Source organism: Coloeus monedula, assembly GCF_965178545.1.
Source record: "Coloeus monedula genome assembly, chromosome: 5".
Classification (NCBI taxonomy): domain Eukaryota; kingdom Metazoa; phylum Chordata; class Aves; order Passeriformes; family Corvidae; genus Coloeus; species Coloeus monedula.
This window is the reverse complement of record NC_138785.1, coordinates 67,905,462-67,925,675: the sequence shown is the minus strand read 5'-3', so window position 1 is coordinate 67,925,675 and position 20,214 is coordinate 67,905,462. Positions and strand designations below refer to the sequence as shown.

At 43.0% G+C, this 20,214-nt stretch overlaps 1 protein-coding gene across 1 annotated transcript; it reads right to left on the bottom strand.

Moving 5' to 3' along the window:
• Positions 1–12,513: 12,513 nt before the first annotated feature.
• LOC309572950 (histone RNA hairpin-binding protein-like) lies at positions 12,514–19,975 on the bottom strand. The gene is made up of 8 exons (XM_082281515.1): positions 19,824–19,975; positions 19,423–19,554; positions 17,122–17,226; positions 16,540–16,599; positions 16,154–16,285; positions 15,436–15,585; positions 14,090–14,174; positions 12,514–13,393 (listed from the first exon to the last, which is right to left on the bottom strand). The coding sequence occupies exons 1-8, from the start codon at positions 19,865–19,867 to the stop codon at positions 13,277–13,279; spliced, it is 825 nt and encodes a 274-aa protein (XP_082137641.1). The 5' UTR covers positions 19,868–19,975; the 3' UTR covers positions 12,514–13,276.
• Positions 19,976–20,214: the final 239 nt, after the last annotated feature.

Below are 20,214 nucleotides of genomic sequence, written 5' to 3'. Positions count from 1 at the left end.
TTTCATTTGTATTTAAGATACGGTGCAGTTATTGCATGCTCACAGCTGTAAAATAAAGAAAATAAATGAGGATATAAAAAGTTTCTCCCAGTCACATGCTGACAGAACAAGAACCTGTATCTCATTTTGTTTGGACAGCAGGGGAAAGATGAGAGGGGGGCAGCCAGAGCAGCTGCAACTATGTCTGTTTCAAATTCAGAACAAATCATCTTCTTGGTGTAATTCCTGACAAATAATTTTCTTGTCCAACAATTTTTAGGTTGATCCTGCAGGACTGCTGGGATAATCATCCTGACACTGCAGATAACAGGATTGTGATCGTAAATCTTGAGATTCAAGTACATTCACCATGGTTGAGTGACCACCAGCATTTTGAGGGAATGAGAATATTTTTCCCCTGAAAAGATGACGGCACGAAGGGCACATATGTGGAAAGTGAAGCCTCGCAAATACAGAACAATGCATCATCTTTATTTCAATTTGCCATGCACTCCTTATCATTGCACCCACATTCTGCCCACTAATCAAGAGGAAGAGGCTTGGCTGGTGCAACTGGTTCTGGATAGATCTATTTGTGGCTGTTGCTATTGCAGCAACAGCAAAAGTGCCTTTTTTATAGAAGAATCTAGGCTCTGTCACAGAACATAAATGACTTACTCTGTGAACAATTATTTTTATCTACAGAGTGAAAGAACCTTTACTCCAGACTGGTCATGTGTGGGGGCTATTCCAGTCATGTACATGTAAGTGATGAAGGGAAATAACACTTCATTATTTGGCCCTGCTTGGTACGATTCTGCCTTTTCCCTACAGAACAGGACAGATCAGGTATTTAAGTAACATTAGTATTACAGAACTATGGAGCTGGGTTTTTTGTCTTTTGAAGATAGTTTGTCTTCTGCAAGCAAAATGAGAAAAAAGTACGAAATAGTACCGAGTTGTTTATCAATATAAAACACTCAGCTGATGAGATGCACTAATCCACAGCCAAACCCTGACAAAGGCCCAGCTGACTCCTATTTAAGCCACCACCTTACTCCACAGCTTTTATATGTCAAATCCCTGACAATACCTACAATTTGAGCCAATTCCACAGTTAACCACAGCCCTGCATATCCATGGTGATCAAAAAAATGCTCACCTTCCAAAATGTGAGGAATCTGACATTAATAAAGGTGTGCTGCTCCCTGCTAGGCAATGTATGAGCTGACCAGATGTGCCACATTATATCACTTGCAAACTGGCAGCATCACAGGGCAAGTGTGTTAACTGGGATACTGCTGTGAGAAGGTGAAGGGGATGTCTGGATTTACTTTCTTCCCCAAGGACCTCTCCAGCAGACAGCATCTTCTCCATTGCACATAATTCTCTTTTACTAGAAACACCTGGTAGGTCTTGTAATTCCTGTCCTCATGTTGCAGTGCTCTCCCCTCTCACATCACTGTCCTCCTCAGGCCACACAAGACACCCTCTTTAAAAGAACACAGAGCTAAAAAGCAGAAGAGGAAGCAGACAACTCCCCAAAAACCAGAGCAAGGCTATAACCTGTACTGCAGCCTCAGCCAATGAGGTCTAACAAGGAGTCCCCCTTTGTTTCCATTTCCCCTGGACTGCAGGATGCTGGTAAAGCAAACAGACCTCTACAAATCACTGCTGCTGCACAGGATGCCCAAGTTTTTCTGGAAAAAGTTGGTTAAGTCAGTGAGTTAACAATTTGTTCTAATTACAACAGTGACCTAGAGTACAGCAAAAGCTTCTTACCTTCCTCTCTCTGCAATTGCAAAGCTCATGCACCAGGACCCTCATACCCTTGCTGCATGGTTTATATATTCTGTGTGCGTGGGAGTGAGTGCTCAGGGATTTGGGAAGGGAGGGGGAAAGGGGGAAGAGTCCAAACAAAACATTTAAATGTAATTCCTTTGATGGTGCAGCTGTGAGAGGGCAACTGAGATGATTTTGCTTTATTTCAGAAGCTGCATAGTTTTCCTGTCCTTTATTAAATAGAAATCATGTTTCCATGGCCAGGCTCTTCTCAAGTCAATCTCTCCTGCCTGCAGAGCAGACCTTGGCTCTAAATTCCCACACAACTGATGCTTCATTTTCCCCCCTTCTTATGACCCTGTCTCCCACCTTCTCTCCCAAGCATGGCATACAAGAAATATTTCCCAACCAGAGCAAACAGAACACTACAAATGAACCCTATTTGCTTTGCAAGAAAACTGTGCAATAGCCCCCAAAAGAGAACAATGAGTTGGGGCGTTGGAAACCCTTGCAAGGCAAGTGGCTTCCTAGTTCATTCCTGATTCCTTTACGTGCTTGTGCACTCCTTGATATGGTGGCATGAATCCTGGTCTCCAGGGCACAAGGAGCACAGAGCAGACCCAGCTCAGGGCGATCCAGCAGCATCAGGAGTTGTGGCAGTGCAGGTGGATAAGGGAGCCGTGCTGCTCCCCATCCATGTGGCTCCTCCAAGAGCGCGGATCCCTGATGACTTCAACACCTCTACCCCAGGCTTTGCATGGAGCAGGGACCTCCCCACCTGCTGTCAAACACCTGCCCTGTCAGACAGGAGCAATGGCACTAAGTGGCTTCATGGGGATGTTTTCAGAACAGAATACACTGCAAGGCAGTTCCTGTGCTCCAGCCTTGCCTTCCGTGAACCTGCAGCCCCCAGCTCACACGCCATCCAGCCGTTTCCCTTGGTTAAACCAGGAGCTAGGGTGACACAGTGCTGCAGCACCGGGCTGGTGGCACTGGACAGCAGACAAATGACCACAGGCAAGGCAAGGAGTCAGTACCTGCAGCGTTCTGTGGTTTTATTGCAGCGGCAGCAGGGGGCAGGCAGGGGAGGGTTGGAATTCTGTTTTACCCTCCACATTCAACAACGTACATGAAGGTTTTTCAATCCCTCTTCCAGAATAAATAGCACAGTTGAGCCTTTCCTGGAAGGGCTAAACCATTCAGAAAGAGCAAAGAAAGGAGAGAAGGCGAAGCTTCTCCTCAACTGCTGACAAGCAGTGGTGTGACAGGCCTGACGTGATTATGGAGCACAAGCTGGACGCCCTCCCTCCCAAACCATTCATCCTCATCTTCCCAGCCCAGCAGCTGGCTCCCTGGCTGTGCTCCCCACCACCTCTGTCTGCATGGTTACTGTCACGTCTGTGAAAACAAGAAACTTGTGTCACACTCTGAGCTGCATCTCAGAGCATCCCAAGCAGGGGGGGCACAGGGAGGGACAGTGTTACCTAGGAGCTCTGGGATTTTCTCCGATAGACTTGGTTCATTTTCTCTGAAGCTTCTGTGTTTTCTTTTTTCCCCTTTCGCCCCACTTCTCTCAATGGTCTGGTGCCCTCGGAGAGTCCAGGAGCAGACACCAGCTGGCCCTAGCAAAGGCCACATCCCCCACTGCCTGTGTTGTTCTCTCCAGCTCGCCTATATGGATCCCTTAATTGCATGCATGTCTTTCAGGCTATTCTCCATGCATGAGCTGTCAGCAAAACCTTGCTGGAAACACTGGAATTTCACATTTTTCATGGAGATTTTCCATATCAAGTGGGCAGTTTCACATTTTCCATGAAATTCCTAATGACTAGAAAAAAAAAAATACAGCCCCAGTGTTTGGAAGGGCTTGCTCAGCTTGCCTTCGGGCACCATTTGCGTGTTAAATGCATGTGTGTGAATTTACTTAGCATATCATTTCAGGGATGGGATTGGAATTTTTTTTTTTTTTTTTTGTTGCAGATGACAGGAGAGAAGCATGCATTCATCCGTTCATTCATAAACCCAACTTGTGGCATGGCACACTGGGGAAGGGATCTTTCGCATCATTTTTAAAACAGAGAGAGTGCAAAGCCCTGTCAACTGACAATATCCATCCAAGCTGTCATTGCCAATCACTTGAATGGACTGCAGCAGAGAGTATTTTCCACAATGAGATACCAATGGGGGTGACCATTAGGTCAGGAATCTTATTTTCTCAGCTCACCAACCCCTGCAAATAAATTCTCACCAAAAGGAGAGAAAAGCCTCATTGATTTGACAAGCGATCAGACACTGCAGTTGTCATTTTCCCAGCAGTTGCTGGCATATTTTTTTGCCTGGTGTGTGAGATATGAATTTTGTGACTTAACCTATCAAGCTCTTAAAGGGATCATCCCTTTTTTATCTGCATCCTAGTGAAAAGGAGAACTCACAGCAGCAAGACTCCGAAAGCAAAACACTGTTCTGAGCTTTAATATATTATTAGCTGATATACAACAAAGTTCATACAGGGGCTCTACTTTGCTGTTAATAGTCAGACATACTTAGTTGACCTGCAAGAATGTGGGTTTTTCCCCCTCATCAATACCCATTTTAATTTGTAAAACACATTTTTATAAAATTGCTGGTGTTGTTCCCTTATGAATGCATCAAGCCAAACCAAGACAGGCTACGAGAGCAAGAAAAACCACATTCTTCAATGAAAGAAGTCACATTTTCAGGTCTCAGTGTTCTTAGAGACACGAGTTTTCCTAACTTTTAAAAATATCACATTATTATTAAAAAAAACCCAAACCCAAACAACTTTATGCTGAATTCCAGCAAAGGGCCAGATTCTAGCAGTGGATCCAGTGAAACAGATTGGTGCTGGCAGACATTATATGTGATATACATTATTCCATGCTACCAAAATCCACTTCACCTCTTCAAACTAGAGATTGAAAATTCATGTCAGATTTGCTATGGAGTTTTTTGGAGGGAATATCTTAGCATCACCCAAAAGTAATTTATTTACTGATGTAAAAACAGACTTTGTGATGTTTTTACAGGAAGGTTCTTTGGGAATATTTTCTGACCATGAGGAGACCCTGGTCGCCAAATAAGAACAGGGAAGTGAGTCCCTGGTTTAGCTGCCTTCCCACTACAGGCACATCAAGGATGTGAATCCAACTTCCCCAGAGTGACAGTTTCGCTTTTTTTCATTAAAAACAAAAGTTTGGTCTATAGATATTTTTTACACCATGAGAAGCTTGTCCCTGCCCAGTTGTAGACACTTTTTGAGGAGCTCACCATCTGCTTGAACACAACTACTTCCACTGGACTGGATTATGATTTGCAAAACCTTCAGTTCCATCCATCCAGCCCTTTAGTTCCCAACAGTAAAACTGCACTAGGTCTCACTTAGCCTATGGCATTATTATAATACAGAGAAATAATGGGATCCACTCATACTGGAAGCACTTCTGTCAACAATTCAGAAGATTTTTAAAGTGTTATATATATATATAAAATATTTTCATTCCAATAATTGATGTATCTATATTTACTATTGGAGAGGAGAACATGACCAAGTCAGAATGTTTCTTTACAAGTATTTTAAAGAATGGTCAGAATTCCATTAAAAATAGATTAAGGATCAGGTAAAGCCTCACCTCTGTGCCTTACACATGGTCTACCATCAAGATTGTTGCTGCCAGTTTAGTTTCTCCAGTAAGAATGAGAGAAAGGAGTTTTATGATCAAACGTCAGAATAATAGTAATTTATTATTTTGGTAAATTGACAGGTCACTAGACTTAGTATCAAATTCTTCTAAGCACTATCAGGCCGTTCTTTGTTAATCAATACTGCACATTTCTTACTAGTCTTATCTTTGGAGTACATTGTTCCAGAAATTCTACCAGCATACCAAAGCATGAGTCTTGCCTCCAGATAAGCCTGGCTGGCTTAATTTTCTTTAAATTCAAGATAAGTGCTCTAGTGCAGGGGCCAACCAAAATGACATTTTATTCCTGATATACCTATTAATTCTATCTTTGCCATGTCCTTGCAATACAATATTCAGCTGCTCACGGCATGAGCAGTCTCTAGGTAGGACTGGCTCTCTATTCCTTTTTCTGATGTTCTTTCCTTTGTGCACACACGTGGTAACCTCACCAACACGCTCCTCTCAGCTGCTGCTAATTCCCTGCTATGATTTCACATCCAACATTCCAACTACCAGGTGTAATTTTAACTCAGACAGCAATGCTTTCAGAGCACTGAGGGCTTAGTAGGTGTACCAGACAAACACTGTCTAACACATGTCAAGGAATATGGATTTCATGTTCAGGAATATGCTGAAATTAGTCAGCTGTGGATAAAATCCTGAAATTAATTTTCCCTGGGAAATCTCAACTCCTCAGGAAAAAACAGTTTTCTGTTCTTCACAAAAGTGAAGTTCAAACAACTTAAATAAGCATTTTCAGATACTTTAGGATTTTAAATGCAAGCAGGCTCGTACTGTCTGTCAGGAGGAGTTTTTCTCCCCCCTGAAGTCCATTTTTCCTCTGCTGTTAAGTTACTATTATCTTCTATTCCTTGTAATAATGGGCTTAAGATCAAGTGAAACTGGAAATGGAATGAACAGTGAGAGATGACAGACTTGAGGGGGCTTTATTGGGACTATGGGTTGCTCCTGAGGTCAGAATCAGTAAGTATAATTAGATTCCTGGCATTTACAACAAATGTAAAGCAACTCAGAGCTCCCTTTTGTGTGCCTGTAATTAAACATGCACTTTTACTGCCCTCTGCAGTGCTCCAAAGTATCTTTGATTCCAGCACATGAAAGTGGAATCAAAGAGCAGGCCCAAATCTTCATCTCTATATGGCACTCATATTTCTGAAAACAAAGTATTTCTCAGCAGAAATGGAATAGCCCCTTTCTAAAGAAACACAAAAGGGAACGTTGTTTTTGCAAATAATTAGAGCCATTCCTGTACCTCCCAGAAACTTTCTCAATAGAGGCTTGGATAGATAGAAAGGTCCCAACACAGACAGCTGGGCCCCACTTTAACCCACAAAATAAGTTCCAAATTTCCACTCAAAGTGAAGTTATTTCTGGAGTGTATGAATCAGCATTTTTTGGATAAATTAGTTTTCTCTTGTGCTTAAACACAACCCAAGAGGTAAGTGACCAGCTCAAAGAGTGAACAGGAGTGGTAATCAAAAAATACAGTGGGGGGCCAGCAGTGGCAGATGCTAAATCTTGGTTCCTAGCATATTTTGTATTTAGGTGTTACTCAGATACCACAAAACTAAATACTACACAACTAGAGTAAATTCTGCTCAGCATTACCGCTTTATCTCCTAACTAAAGTGTATATATTACATCCTAACTGACTGTTTTCCTTGAAAGTAAAATGGATTTTTGACACTGCACAAAGTAATTTTAACCGCTTAACTATTTATATAATATTTTAATAAAATATTTATTTTAATAAAATAGAATATTTATAATAAAATTCTCCCTAGTTGTCAGGAAGCACTCAAACTTAGTATTCAACAGATAGCAACCAATTTTCTCACATTATGAGAAACCATATAGAAGAAGAAAACACAGAAGAGCAAGAACTTCCAGGAAGGTCAAAATTCTTTCAGAATGGCTCTTTTTACCAGTCTAGTTTTGATAAAGAAGTTTCCCAGCTTTCCACACAGAACCATCCTCAGGCACACGTAGTTGCTCTCCATATGCTCTTATTTACATTAAGAGCACAATAAAACAGATAATCCTGAAAATAACTTCAGTAAATACTTGCATGAACAGAAAGTTGTTTGAATGGTATTTTGGACTTAAAAATGGATCCATGGAAGAAAGCTGATTTTAGCTTGGCTTCCTTAGAGCATTAAATTGTTCTACTGGCAAGTCTTTTCCAAAATCTCCATCCTGCCCACTTTCTAATTTTTGGACTGGCTGTCCAGGTACTAAACAGAAAGGTAAATATGTTCCTTAAGGTTATGTGAGAGCAGCTGAGTAATGAAGGAAGACCCAATTAATGCCCAAGTGAGGGACAAGCCGGGACAGCTCAGGTCTTTAGTGTTCTGCTTGCCTCTTTACCCACACACATGTACCAACGGCCCAGTCAAAACAGATGGAGCTTTAAATTAGCCACAGCCACAACTGCTGTCAGCCAGGCATGGCACGAGGATGCTGAAAGGGGACAGGGCTTGGTGTGAAGGGAGTAAGAGAAACACAAACCAGAAGGCACAGGTCTATAAAAAGCAGGGCTGACAGGTTCTGCTGCCTACAGAACAACCTGCTCAGTTTCATTTTTAGAGGAATTTAACCTAATAAGGCTAAAATTTGACAGCAGTACTTGCCTGTTCTCCATCTGAAGCAAACTCCACTCCATGCAACTATGCACAACTGAACATATGGATATTATTTTTCCATAAGATTCATCTCTATTACCAGATACTGCCCTAAATGGATGGGGTTAGCCCACATTTAACCACTAGAGGGCTTAATTCTATCACAAAAACACCCCAGTTGTTTTCCAATTCGGTGTTCAGTACCTTTGGAAAAACATCCAAACTGAGTGCTCTCTTTAAATACCAACCATAAAAGCTTAGTGCTCCAAGTAATTGAGGCAAAGGGGAATAATTTCAGTGAAGACACTACTATGTACGGCCAGCTCCTTCAGGAAAAAGTAACAAATCTGAGCCTGTTTCACAAACAGCTACTGAACACAGACCAGCTACATTTCTAGTCTGGATCATACCCACCCTGTTCCTGGGTAAGAGTGCTGCACAGCACAGAACTGAAAGCTGAACAACACCTCAGATTGCTTTTAATGACACCAACAGAATTATCTGTAAACAAGCTGGAGCACAACACAAGAAAAGAAAACAAGGGATAAACTAGTAAAAAAAAAAAAGGAACAGTGACATAGAACCTTACAGTCTAAAGCAGAAGTGACAGCACACTGAAAGGTGACAGGATAGTGCAGAGATGGAACAGAGTGAGTGCAGAACAGTGAGAAGCAACACCCATCTCAGCAGGGTGGGGTTGTGTTCAGGAGGGCACAGCTCAGAGAGCAGGGCACAGGCAATGCTGAGAGCAAGAGGGTCATACACCAAGGCCTTTGCTGAGAACCTTGTCTGAGTAGTAGCAGGTTAGTTGGATTAATATAAAATTATATTGCAGATTATGGACTAACCACTGAGAAGTTACTCTGCAGAATTTTAAAAGCATCTCAAGAGATTCAAAGGAGAATTATTTGTTGTGTACTCCATTATAACTGAAAAGTACATCCCAGTTGTTTGCCTGGTATCTTTCTACACGGCCCAGGGATTAGTGTTCTTCACAATGTTTTCCCCACATTCCACCCCGGAGCTGGATGCAGCATTCAAGGTGGGGTCTCACAAAAGCAGAACAGAGGGGTAGAATCTCCTCCCGTGCCCTGCTGGCCATGCTGCTTTTAGTGTAGCTCAGGGCACAGTTGGCTTTTTGGGCTATGAGTGCACATGGCTGAGTCACTTACAAGTTTCTCATCCACCCACCAACATCCACAAGTCCTTCCCCTCAGGGCTGCTCTCCATCTGTTCATACCCCAGCCTGCATTTGTGCTGGAGAGATTGTCCCGACCCATGTGCTTCCTTATTTTAAAACCAGGTGCAAGTAACTTTACCCTTCAGAAACCTCTAAACCATCTTCTGAATATCCACTGATCCAACCTGTTTGGGTAGCTACATCAGGATAGAAAAAACTGTCTTTAAAAAAACAATTCTACTGGCAGATCTGATACTCAGGTACAGACTGGCACAACAGAAATACTTAAGAACAACCAGGGACAGCATGGCCAGAAAATGTGACATGAGAAAAGCAATCTGGGGAGGACAGAGGGCGGCTCAGTCCAGGTAGAAAGCAACTACCATTTTGCTGCCTTCTCTGGGAAAAATACATGTTAGGAAGGGCTGTCTCCTTAACATCAGAGCTTAGCACCAACCTTATCCCAATGCCACTGTTTGTTGCAGTGGGGATCCTGCAACATGCATATATCAAACCAGGAGTCCCGTGGAAAGGAAATATATATGGACAGACAGATTCTTGGTAGATGTTTCAGAGATGTTTATTTCCCCAGCCGCATGGCCGGGGCTCTGCCCAGGAACTGTTCCAGTCACCGGACCAAGGGTCCTTCTGCCCGCGCAGGGAACACAAACCAACCCATGGGAACGAGGCTGAGCAGGGGCAGGGAAACCCCGTGCCTGTGCCCTCAGGGCCCCTCTGCCAGGGCTACACGGCAGGGGAGGGACCCCAACACCTCACCCGTTTTATTTTAATAAAAGGAGCATGAAAACAACTGGATAAACATAACAAGAACAGTTTCAAGACAAAACAAGCCACCCTCCTGAGTCTTTAAATGTCCAATCAGATTCTGTGGAACATCTTAGGGCTGACAGAAGGGAGACAGAACTCTCTGAGCATGCTTTGTGGGGAAACTGAGGCAGGAGAGGGTTTAACTTCTTCCCTCCCCCTTTTCATCCCCCACTCGGCATTGGAAAGGGATTTTTGGGGAAACAATTGGCAAAAGCATGGTTTTGTGAGGGAAACCATGGATAAAAAAACGGATTAGGAATACACTGGGGGTAATAGGACATAGGGTAAAAGGGAAAGGTGGGATTAGGAAAGGGAGACTGTAGGGGGGGCTTACAATGGAGATATTGTCTAACATGACTACGATTTTTTGCATATATACTGCCTTTTACAGGAACACCATCAGGCCCAGTGACCTGCGATGCTTGTAACCCTTTTCTACCTCGTATAATTTTGAATTCCACGACTTCTCCATCTCCCAAGCTTGGGATGCATTTTTCAGGGTTATTCTTTTTAATAGCAGTTCTATGCACGAATATGTCCTGCTGGTTGTCACACCTTGTTATAAAACCATAATTTTGCTTAACATTATACCATTTTACTATCCCTAAGATCTTAGGTACTATGATCTTTTCCTTTTTCCGAGTGGCTGCTGTTTTCTGTCTCGCTGCGTCTTTGCTCTCTCTTTCGGTCGCTCCCGTGTTGGAATTGTTGGAGCTGCTGGTGCCTGCGCGCTCTTCCCGGGGTCGCGTTCGGGGCTGTGCGGGCCGGGTCGGGCCGGGCCGCTCAGTTCTCCGTGCGTCGCCTCCTCTGCTCTCAGCTTCGCTGCCGCTGCCAGGCGCTGCACCCACATCTCGGCGGGACCCCCGAGCGATGACTCCCCCGTGCTCTGCTCCAGCGCGCGTCTCGGCCGGGCGCGGCTCCGCTCCACCGCCACCGCCGCCAGCCGCTGCCCGCCGCCGCCCCTCTCGGTCGGGCGTTCCCGGGGCTCGCACGCGCTGTGCTGGGCCGTGTGGGCACCGCCGGGTCCCGCCGCTCCCGCCGCGCCTCGCTCCGCCACCGACACTGCGGCTCGCGTGGCTCCGCCCGCACGCGGGAACTGCCTCGCTGCTGCTCGCAGAGCGCTCGGTGCACGTGGCCTGGGCCGCACGGTCCCTGAACCAGGCTTCCCTTCACCAGGACACAGCTGACATTGCTCAACAGTCTCGGTAATTAAATCATATTCATGAAAATATTCTTCCATCGGCATATATTTTGACTCCAATATTAACTGTGTCCAAACGGTTTTCCAAAAGCCCTTGGTAATAATTAAATCCCAAGAAACATAGAAAAAGTTCTTAAACAACCATGCCACGAAGTGTTTCAGTTCTTTTTGAGCTTGAATCAAGCTAAAATTTACAAATCGTTGTTCAAGAATCATTTTGAGATAAATGTCCATATGCGGCTCTGAGAGCCAAGAGTCTTCCCACGGTTCCTCCATAGTTTAGATATGGAACAGCAAAACAAAACCAAGAAGAGGAATCCAAAGTTTCCAGGGTTTACTCACACAAATCAGTCGCTTAGGGATCGGGGATCGTTCTGCTCACAAATCTCCACCACTATGTTGCAGTGGGGATCCTGCAACATGCATATACCAAAGCAGGAGTCCCGTGGAAAGGAAATATATATGGACAGACAGATTCTTGATAGCTGTTTCAGAGATGTTTATTTCCCCAGCCGCATGGCCGGGGCTCTGCCCAGGAACTGTTCCAGTCATGGACCAAGGGTCCTTCTGCCCGCGCAGGGAACACAAACCAACCCATGGGAACGAGGCTGAGCAGGGGCAGGGAAACCCCGTGCCTGTGCCCTCAGGGCCCCTCTGCCAGGGCTACACGGCGGGGGAGGGACCCCAACAACTGTTTGTTTCCTCTTGAAGTTTCCCCATCAGATCAAGCTACCTGATTTCAAGAGTGCCTAACAAATTAGACAGCTGTAAGCAATATTAATTGCTAAGATAGTCCCTTGAGTCGATGAGTTTAAGTACAAGTGAGGTGACTGTAGAAAATGTAAGGAAGATTGAAGTGTTCACCCAGCTCTTCTAGCAGTTTTTCCTAGAGAACAGAACTTGGCAACCAGCTAATGGACAGCTACTAAAGTGTCTCAGATTCACTCTGGTGGCCTGCACACAAGTAAACAGATTTTAAGGTCTCCCTCGAAGCCAGAGGATGATGCTAACACAGATACATGCTAGCTTAGTACCAATATGAGACACTCGGCTTCCAGTACTTCCCTGAGTTTCATTATCCACAGAGGACTGCTAGCAGGAAATGAAGAGTCGTATGTAAAAGTAAACGCAGTTCTGTTTATTTTCCAGCAACATCCCACACAAAAGCAACAGAAACATGAATTGCTCTCAGCAGAAAATCTGTACAGTTGTTATCATTTACAACAGTTTTACATTTAAAACCAGCAAATTGAAAGAATCAAGCTCTTTCCCTAGACATTGTTTTCTTGACTGCATTAATAAATGACTGATGACTATTTACAAATTTCAAATTAAGGCTACTGCTTCTGAAAAAAACATTATTGCTTAGACTTTACCAGGTTGACCTCCAATTTCTTGAGGGTATTTAATTTCCAATTGTTTCTGAAACATTTTTGCAAATAAAGTGGGTTTTTTTAAGGTAAGGTAGTTAATCTTACAGTAACTGCAGTAGATGGGTTTACTAGTACTAATCAGCCACATGGTTCAGCTACCACGTGCATTATTTCAAGTCAGACCTTTTAGAAGAGCCAGATGTAAAAGCAAGATAACAAAAAAAATATCTCCCTACTTGGCTTTTGACCTGCAGGTGGACAATTGAAATCATGTTCACAGTGGGGGAGGGAATGGGGGAAATTGGTGAGATCTTGCTGTACTATTTATAATTACTAGGGGATAGCACAGCCTTTGGCTAGTTTTCCTATTAAAAAAATCTGATATACATAAATTAAAAGTTAACAGGAAGTCACACAACTTAATTGCAATTTTACAGAAGTCTGGTCTGGAGAATATCTAGACCAACCACAACTTTGAGAACAGTCTTCAACTTTGCTTAAGCTTTCTTACTCTTAACAGATTAAGGATCAAGCTAACCTCTCAAATTTAAAAAAAACTTTCTCCAAAACAGTTTGCACAAGACTATTTAACTCACTGTATCAAATTCTTTCAGTGGCTCACTCAAACACACTTCCAAGTCAAATTCTCCTTCTGCTTGATAGTCAAGATGTCTAACTTTGGTGGGAGTGCCAGAACAGGTATCCTGGAAGGCAAAGGCAATTAATAATTACTAATTAAGTAGAGGTTATTAGTACAGGTAATTCAATTAACTTCTGTAATTCATTTAGACTGCCCTATAACAAAGGCTTAAAAATGCTTTAAAGGCCATATAAAACCCAATGCTAGCCTTATGATTAAAGAGATGTAGGCTTCTGCCCATCCAACCACATTTGAAGATACCTTGCAAGTGTTCTAAGGACATATATGCAAACATTAAAACATTATGCAGATTTAATATTAATAAGAAAAACAAATCCAGTAAGAACAGCATTCCTAGATCTTTACTGCTGAGCTGTACCAAGTGCTTTCTGGATATAAAAGGAGCCTACTTCTGTGTGACAAGGAAATTAGATATTGCAATCTAAAGTAGTATTTCAACTCTACATTACAGTTCATAACTGATTTGCTTTCAACAGAAATTTTCTTTTGGAGGCTATGAAAAAATGGGCTATTTTTAATTTGAGATGATCATTTAAATTATAATCCTCTAAACCAAGACTACAGACAGATAATGGCTATAGCTGGAAAATACCTGAATTTAAAGATTGCTCAGCTTTTTAAACAGTCCCTAAACATAGTAGATGATGGAATTTGTCAGGTATTCAGGCTACTCTGGATATAACTCTAAGCAACGAGCCAATTATCAACAAATATTTATGCAAATGACAGATATGCTTACATTATTATCTTGACAGCTTGTTTGAGATTCAGTAGAATTGCTTCCAACAGATTCTGTCTCCATCTCACCAAGGTCAACTGGACAACTGTAAAATCATTTAGAATAATACAGCATAAACAAATTGATATTTTAGTGTTAAGCTGCAGTTTGTGGTGCAGTTCTGAAAACAATGGCCAGAGGAGAGCAAAGAGACCTACAGAGATCACAGGGACAGTGGTGGCAAAGTGGGGAGAGCAAACAGAACTGCAGGACAGCTCAGTACAGCCAAAATGGCCAAGGACTGAATGAAAAGTCTTGAGACTGAGTAGTGCAACTTGTCAAAGATGAAAACCCAATGCTCAAACAATGCCTCAATACAAATGTTACAGGAGAGGAAGGAACTTTTTTCTCAGACAAGGATTTCATCCATCTGGTTTCGCAAAGATTTAATACCCATTATCCCCAGAGCTAGACCCCAACATCTGAAGGTAGTATTTCAACACCAATGCACACAGCAGGGTTCTGGCCAAAGTGCCAACTCCCCTCACACTGATGGCAAGTAAAGGGAAGCTAAAAGGAAGCTTTGCTTTTAGATCCTATTGCTCTGCACTGGTTTTAAAATCAGCATTCCATCAAGGAAAAACACTACTTTATTAACATAAAACTGCTTCCTGAGGAATTAAGTTCCATCTTTGTCCCCTTCATTCTCTAGTGCCATTTTATGTCACATGTTGCCTGATCAGCTGTATTGCTTTCTATAGAAGAAAATAACTGGCTCATCACACTAAATCTTCTAGAGCTTGGACTGTGAACACTTGTGGCCATGCTGAGTTTAGTGGCACCTTGGGATGAGTTCACAATTCTCCCTCTCTGGCCAAGAAACAACATTTTACAGCATTGTTCTTGAACTAGCAAGTGGGAAGGGCGAGGCGGGTTCTTGTACACTGGATTGGTCCAAGCTCAGTATTCAGGAGACCTGCCATTAGTGAGAACTCTCCAGCACTGCTCCTACCAGATAATTGGAAGACTGCCCTGAAAGAATCAGCTCATGTTGATGGTGTGGTGACTTATTTTATAGAGCAGTGCAGAACTGGCTCTGCTTTCACCATTAAAAAGTGAGGGATATGTTTGTACGCCCTTCCAAGGACACTGGGCAAGTCTACTCTCACCAGCAAGGTTTGGGAAGCTATTGGATATTTTGACTGAGAAGGAACTAAACAGCACTCAGTGTGGACAAATAGTTAGTGAAAGCATTCAGCATTCAGACTTGTCTCAAAAAGAACTATGCTGGGAATAATGTTTATTTCTTAAACATGAGACTTCACATCATAATTTCTATAAAAGCATCTTGAATACTCTGTACATACATTTCCTGCAGATCACATCCTCCTTCAGTTGGTGGATCCCAGGAATGCAGTGCCACTTTCCACAGTTTAATTTGCTGGTCCCATGACCTACGGCTGTATTTCTTAAATTTGTTTGGAGTTTTGGGATGAACTCCTGGTATACGATGGCATCTATTCAGATATTAGACATGGAAAATTTATCAGTGTTTTATTCACACATACATAACATGGCTTTAAATGTCAAGACTGATTGTATTATTTATGAGAAAAGACTAATGTGCAATTCCAGCACTCAAGCAAAGACTTGCCAGCTTGATATGAACTTTAGTTTTTCTGACTGCAAGTCAAAAAAAAAAAAAAAAAAAAAAGGATTATCATTTATAGGTCTGAAAACCTCATTCCAAACTCAATTGCAACTGTAGCCCATTTTGTTTCGTAATTAAGTCATGAGACAACTCACAGCAAAAAGCAGTTTCATTTCCTCTTGTTGACAACCAAAAGAACTTTCATTTCCATTTCTGCAGCATGAGGTATTTTTTCTATAGACTCATTAAAAAAAAAAAAACCCAAACCACATCTCAATTCATTATTAGTGTGACCTAACAGTCGAAACATATCTTAAAAGTTCAATAGTTTCATTTGTAGATGCCTTCTATCTGAATGTGTATTGGATACCAAGTGTAGTACATCCATGTGCTTATAAAGAACATTTAGTTTTCCAGAAAGCCAAGCAGCTTACCTAGGAACTTCTTTAATATATCTATCATATGCAATCATGTTTTTTCCGTAGTTTATCTGTTTTTGTCTTCTCATCAAAACCACCTCATCTGTCTCAAGTTCTGCTGTCACCGTGGACTCCTTTGAATCAGAACTGAAGAAAAAAAACATTTTAGGTTTGGGACTACTAGAAAACCAGTGACACTCAAACAAACCCACTTGTAAAAGACTATAAATAAATGTGTTAAAACTTTTCAAATAAATGCTCAGGGTGTTATTGAACTATGGTGTTGGAACAGACTTAAGATGAACTATTTTAAACTGTGTGGTTTAAGAAGCAACACTGTACAACGAAAATTCAGACCTATTTTCAAGATTTTCCTCAGCTAAGCTAGAAATTTAACCTACCTGCCTGAGGAGGACTTCCTTTCTCTTGAAAATTCATTTATCAGGAGTTTTCTTCTGTATCTGTAAGAGTTTAAATCAGTATTAAGAACATATGTGCACAAAGAGAACATTAAGCACTGTCACAGCTCACAGTTGAATTAACTTCTCAGCAAAGCAGCAGCACTTGAGACACTGTAGAGGCTTTTTCACTATGAAATAAATATTTCAGTTTTCCATAAAGAAAAAATAAAAATACAAGGACTTTCTTTTCCTAATTGTTTTCCCTAAAACAACTTTTAAGAACAATGATATTAAACAAACAGTCATTAGTGAGAGGGTACTTCAAGTATTTCTATCTAAGAGATTCAGGAAAAGCTTCTTCCAAAAGGGAGATATTTAGGGATACACATCCAGTTTCCAGAGTTTTCCATGACATTCCTGCAGGACTTAACCCAAAGCTGATCTAAAAGCAGCAGACAAGAGGCTGAGGTTGGCCTGATTTTGCTACAAAGGTGAAGGTAAAAATACAAGTCGAAACAGATTCTATAAGACAATTTCCATTTCCCTTCCTTTCCCCACTTCATTTTAAACACCCAGGGGTACCTTGCCATTTCTTTGTTGACATTGGTCCTCATTTCATCTTCTTCCACTGCAGTTCCCCAGTCTGAACACCGGGAAAGGGGTCCAGGGCCTTCTGGTGTTGTAAAACTAGAAAGAAAAAAAAAATTAAGGCTCTGTGTTAAAAGCCTGGGTTATTGTATTTATCTCCCACACTCACAGCTTGACCCCTTAAACATAATTATTTACAGTACTCAAAATGGCCATGAAAATCTTGTGTTGTTCTATTAAAATTTCATCATTGTAAAATTAAGCATCAGTTGGGAGTTCCACCTTGAGGTTGTGTGGTTTGTGTTGGGTTTTCTTAAAATGTATGTAGGTATCTATAGAAACATAGCATAGATTATTAACCCAGCCTGTGTTTTCAGTAACTTCCAGCTCGTCTCCTTCAGAAGATGGTATGTGAAATACCCGCTTTATTTATTCACTCACTTGTTTTCACTCCACTAAATGACTTAGCAATTATTTATATTTTCATGACTGCAGACTCATTAGCTACATAAGAGACAAAAATTAGAACACAGAATCAAGATGTAAAGCTAATTAATTAAAGTTACATGATAGCACCAGGAGTTTCTCTGTGCAAATATATGCCTAGTAGAGAAGGCAAAGGCACAAAAATGTCCTATTTTAGCTAGGAAACTGAGACTTACTATGGCTTTGCAAACTGGTTTAACAACTTTACTGCACCCCATTAGCATCGCAAGCAGGTTCAGAGTCTTGCAGGGGAATAAGCTCAGATCTTTTCCCAGCCATCTAGAGCTGCCTGCATTCAGATTATCCAATGTTTCCCATCTGTCCTCCTGATGACCAGTTTTCACTAAGTAAAACTCGAAACTGTATCCTACAGAGCACAGCTTTTTTCAGTAGATCTCGAAATGCTCTGGAGACTTTCCAGGATTCTGTGCAAACATGTCCCTTAGAGTCAGGGAATTAGATCCATCTGCACTAAAACCAGCTCCAACTCCCTTCCTGCTCCCAAAATGGTTTGCACAACTTTGAATGTTTTATTTAATTCAAACTAAAAGTTCCATTTAGTTGAAACCCAGTTACAAACTTGGCGAAACTAAAAATCCATAGCAAACAGTACAGGTCCCTCTGCAAAAATCTGTTCAAGCTCCAAGGATTTTTAACTTTTGCTTTTACTGATTTCTAGTTTTGCAGAGAACACAGGCCATGTTCAATTATTGCTCTCCTGTGGCAGAGAACAAACAGAATCCCAGTTGTTCCCAACTCCTGAGCTTTTTCCTCAACCCTGCGAGGTACCTTTTTGTATGTTTGATTCTGCACCTGTGCTGTGATTATAGATGACCTAGCCTCCAACCTGATCTTCTTTACTTTTGAGAATTTTAATTTGACATGGTTGGATTGGCATAAACAAAAAGTAGTTTCAGCCCAATAAGAGAACAACTTCTCTCAGAGCTCAATCCAAACTGAAACCAGGAAATAAGTCTGCACAATTCAATACTGGAAGACACACAGAAATGTTGCTTGTTTATCTTGAAACTGACAAAACTATGTGTAAAGTTTCATTCTTGTACTGCTATTCAACCATGCTTCCTGGAATTAGTTTAAGCTACTCTGGATAGTGTAACTTGAGCCACTGACCAACGTGGTCCTTGTTGTCAGCAAAGAAAAATGGGTAGTTACAAGGCACAACCCACCCTGTTTCAGATTAGAAACCTTGATTCAATCAACTGGGCTGTGGCCACAACTCCCATCCACCGATCAAAGTGACTAAAGGGACTGTGGCATGAATAGCTCAGACTGTAAATGTGATGTAAAATAAGTCATTTAAGTCTAGCTGTGCTGGGAAACACGGAAGGCAGCGAACAGCAGTGTGACCATTATGGGGTGACCTCAAAACCGGATCCCCACACAAATGTGCTGAAATACAACACAGCTTCTCAAGGTGGTCTGTACTCCCTTCAGAAACATAAAATACATGATTTCTAAGAATTGAATTTTTGTAATTTCTTTTTACAGTACAGCCTGTATTTACAAACATAATTAGCCTGTACGTTATTACTTCTTGATAAATGGCAGTAAACCAGCATGAAATAGAACATAAATTATCAAGAATGTATTTCAAGAGGTAAAAACGAAAAATGTTGACTCTTAAGAATTAAGAATGCCAAGATAAGGGCATTGCACTCGATCCTTTTTCCTCCTTTAAAATGAGCTATTTGTGGCTGATGAGTGATTGATAAACAGGCAGGGCTTGGAAAACTGAGCAAAACGGTTTTAGTTCAACAGCTCCTGGTGAACTGTCCACCTCCTCCTCACCTGTCCAGCCGGCTGTCCTCAGGCCTGGGCTTGTTTTCCTCAAACACGGAGGATTCGGGCTCGTTCTGCCTCCGCCGCTTCCCATCGGCGCCGCGTTTCCGCGCCTGGGCCCAGCGCGGGGGGTGCTGCGTGCTGGCGACAAACACAGCGACACACGAGGTGAGCACCCGGCTGGGCTTCAGCGCTTTAATCTCCCTCCGAGACCGCGGTTTTTTACCGATTTCGCTCCCGCCAACGCAGCGAGGCGACGCCACTCGCTGCGGGCCCTCTGAGGGAGCTCTGCGCACCCCCCCCACCCCCTCAGAGAACTCCGCCCGCGGGACGGCGGGGAGCGAGAGCCGGACAGCGCGGGGGGAGCGAGGCCCGGCGCTGCCACCCCCTCCTCAGCCCGGAGGCCCTACCTGCTCTTCGTGCTGTCGTGCGGGCTCCGCTGGCGGAAGGACATGGTGCGAGGTATCCTCGGAAGGGAGGGCTGGACGCAGAGCCGGGCGGTGAAGGAGCGGAGGCGGGCGGTGAAGGAGAGCCGGGCGAGAGGAGCTGAGGCGGGCGGTGAGGCAGAGCCGGAACGGGCGGTGAGGAAGCGCTGCCGCCCTCCCGCTCAGCCCCTTCGCATCTCCCGCCGGCGCGGGGCGACACCGCCCGCTCCGCCTCCCCGCAGGGCGCCTCCACGGGGACAGGTGCGGAGGGGAGGGGGGAGAGCGGGAAAGCTCAGCCGCCGCCCCACACCCTTACGGCCTCACACACGCGGCACCCCCCGCCAGGGTAATGGCTCAGCCCGGCCCCGCCCCCGGG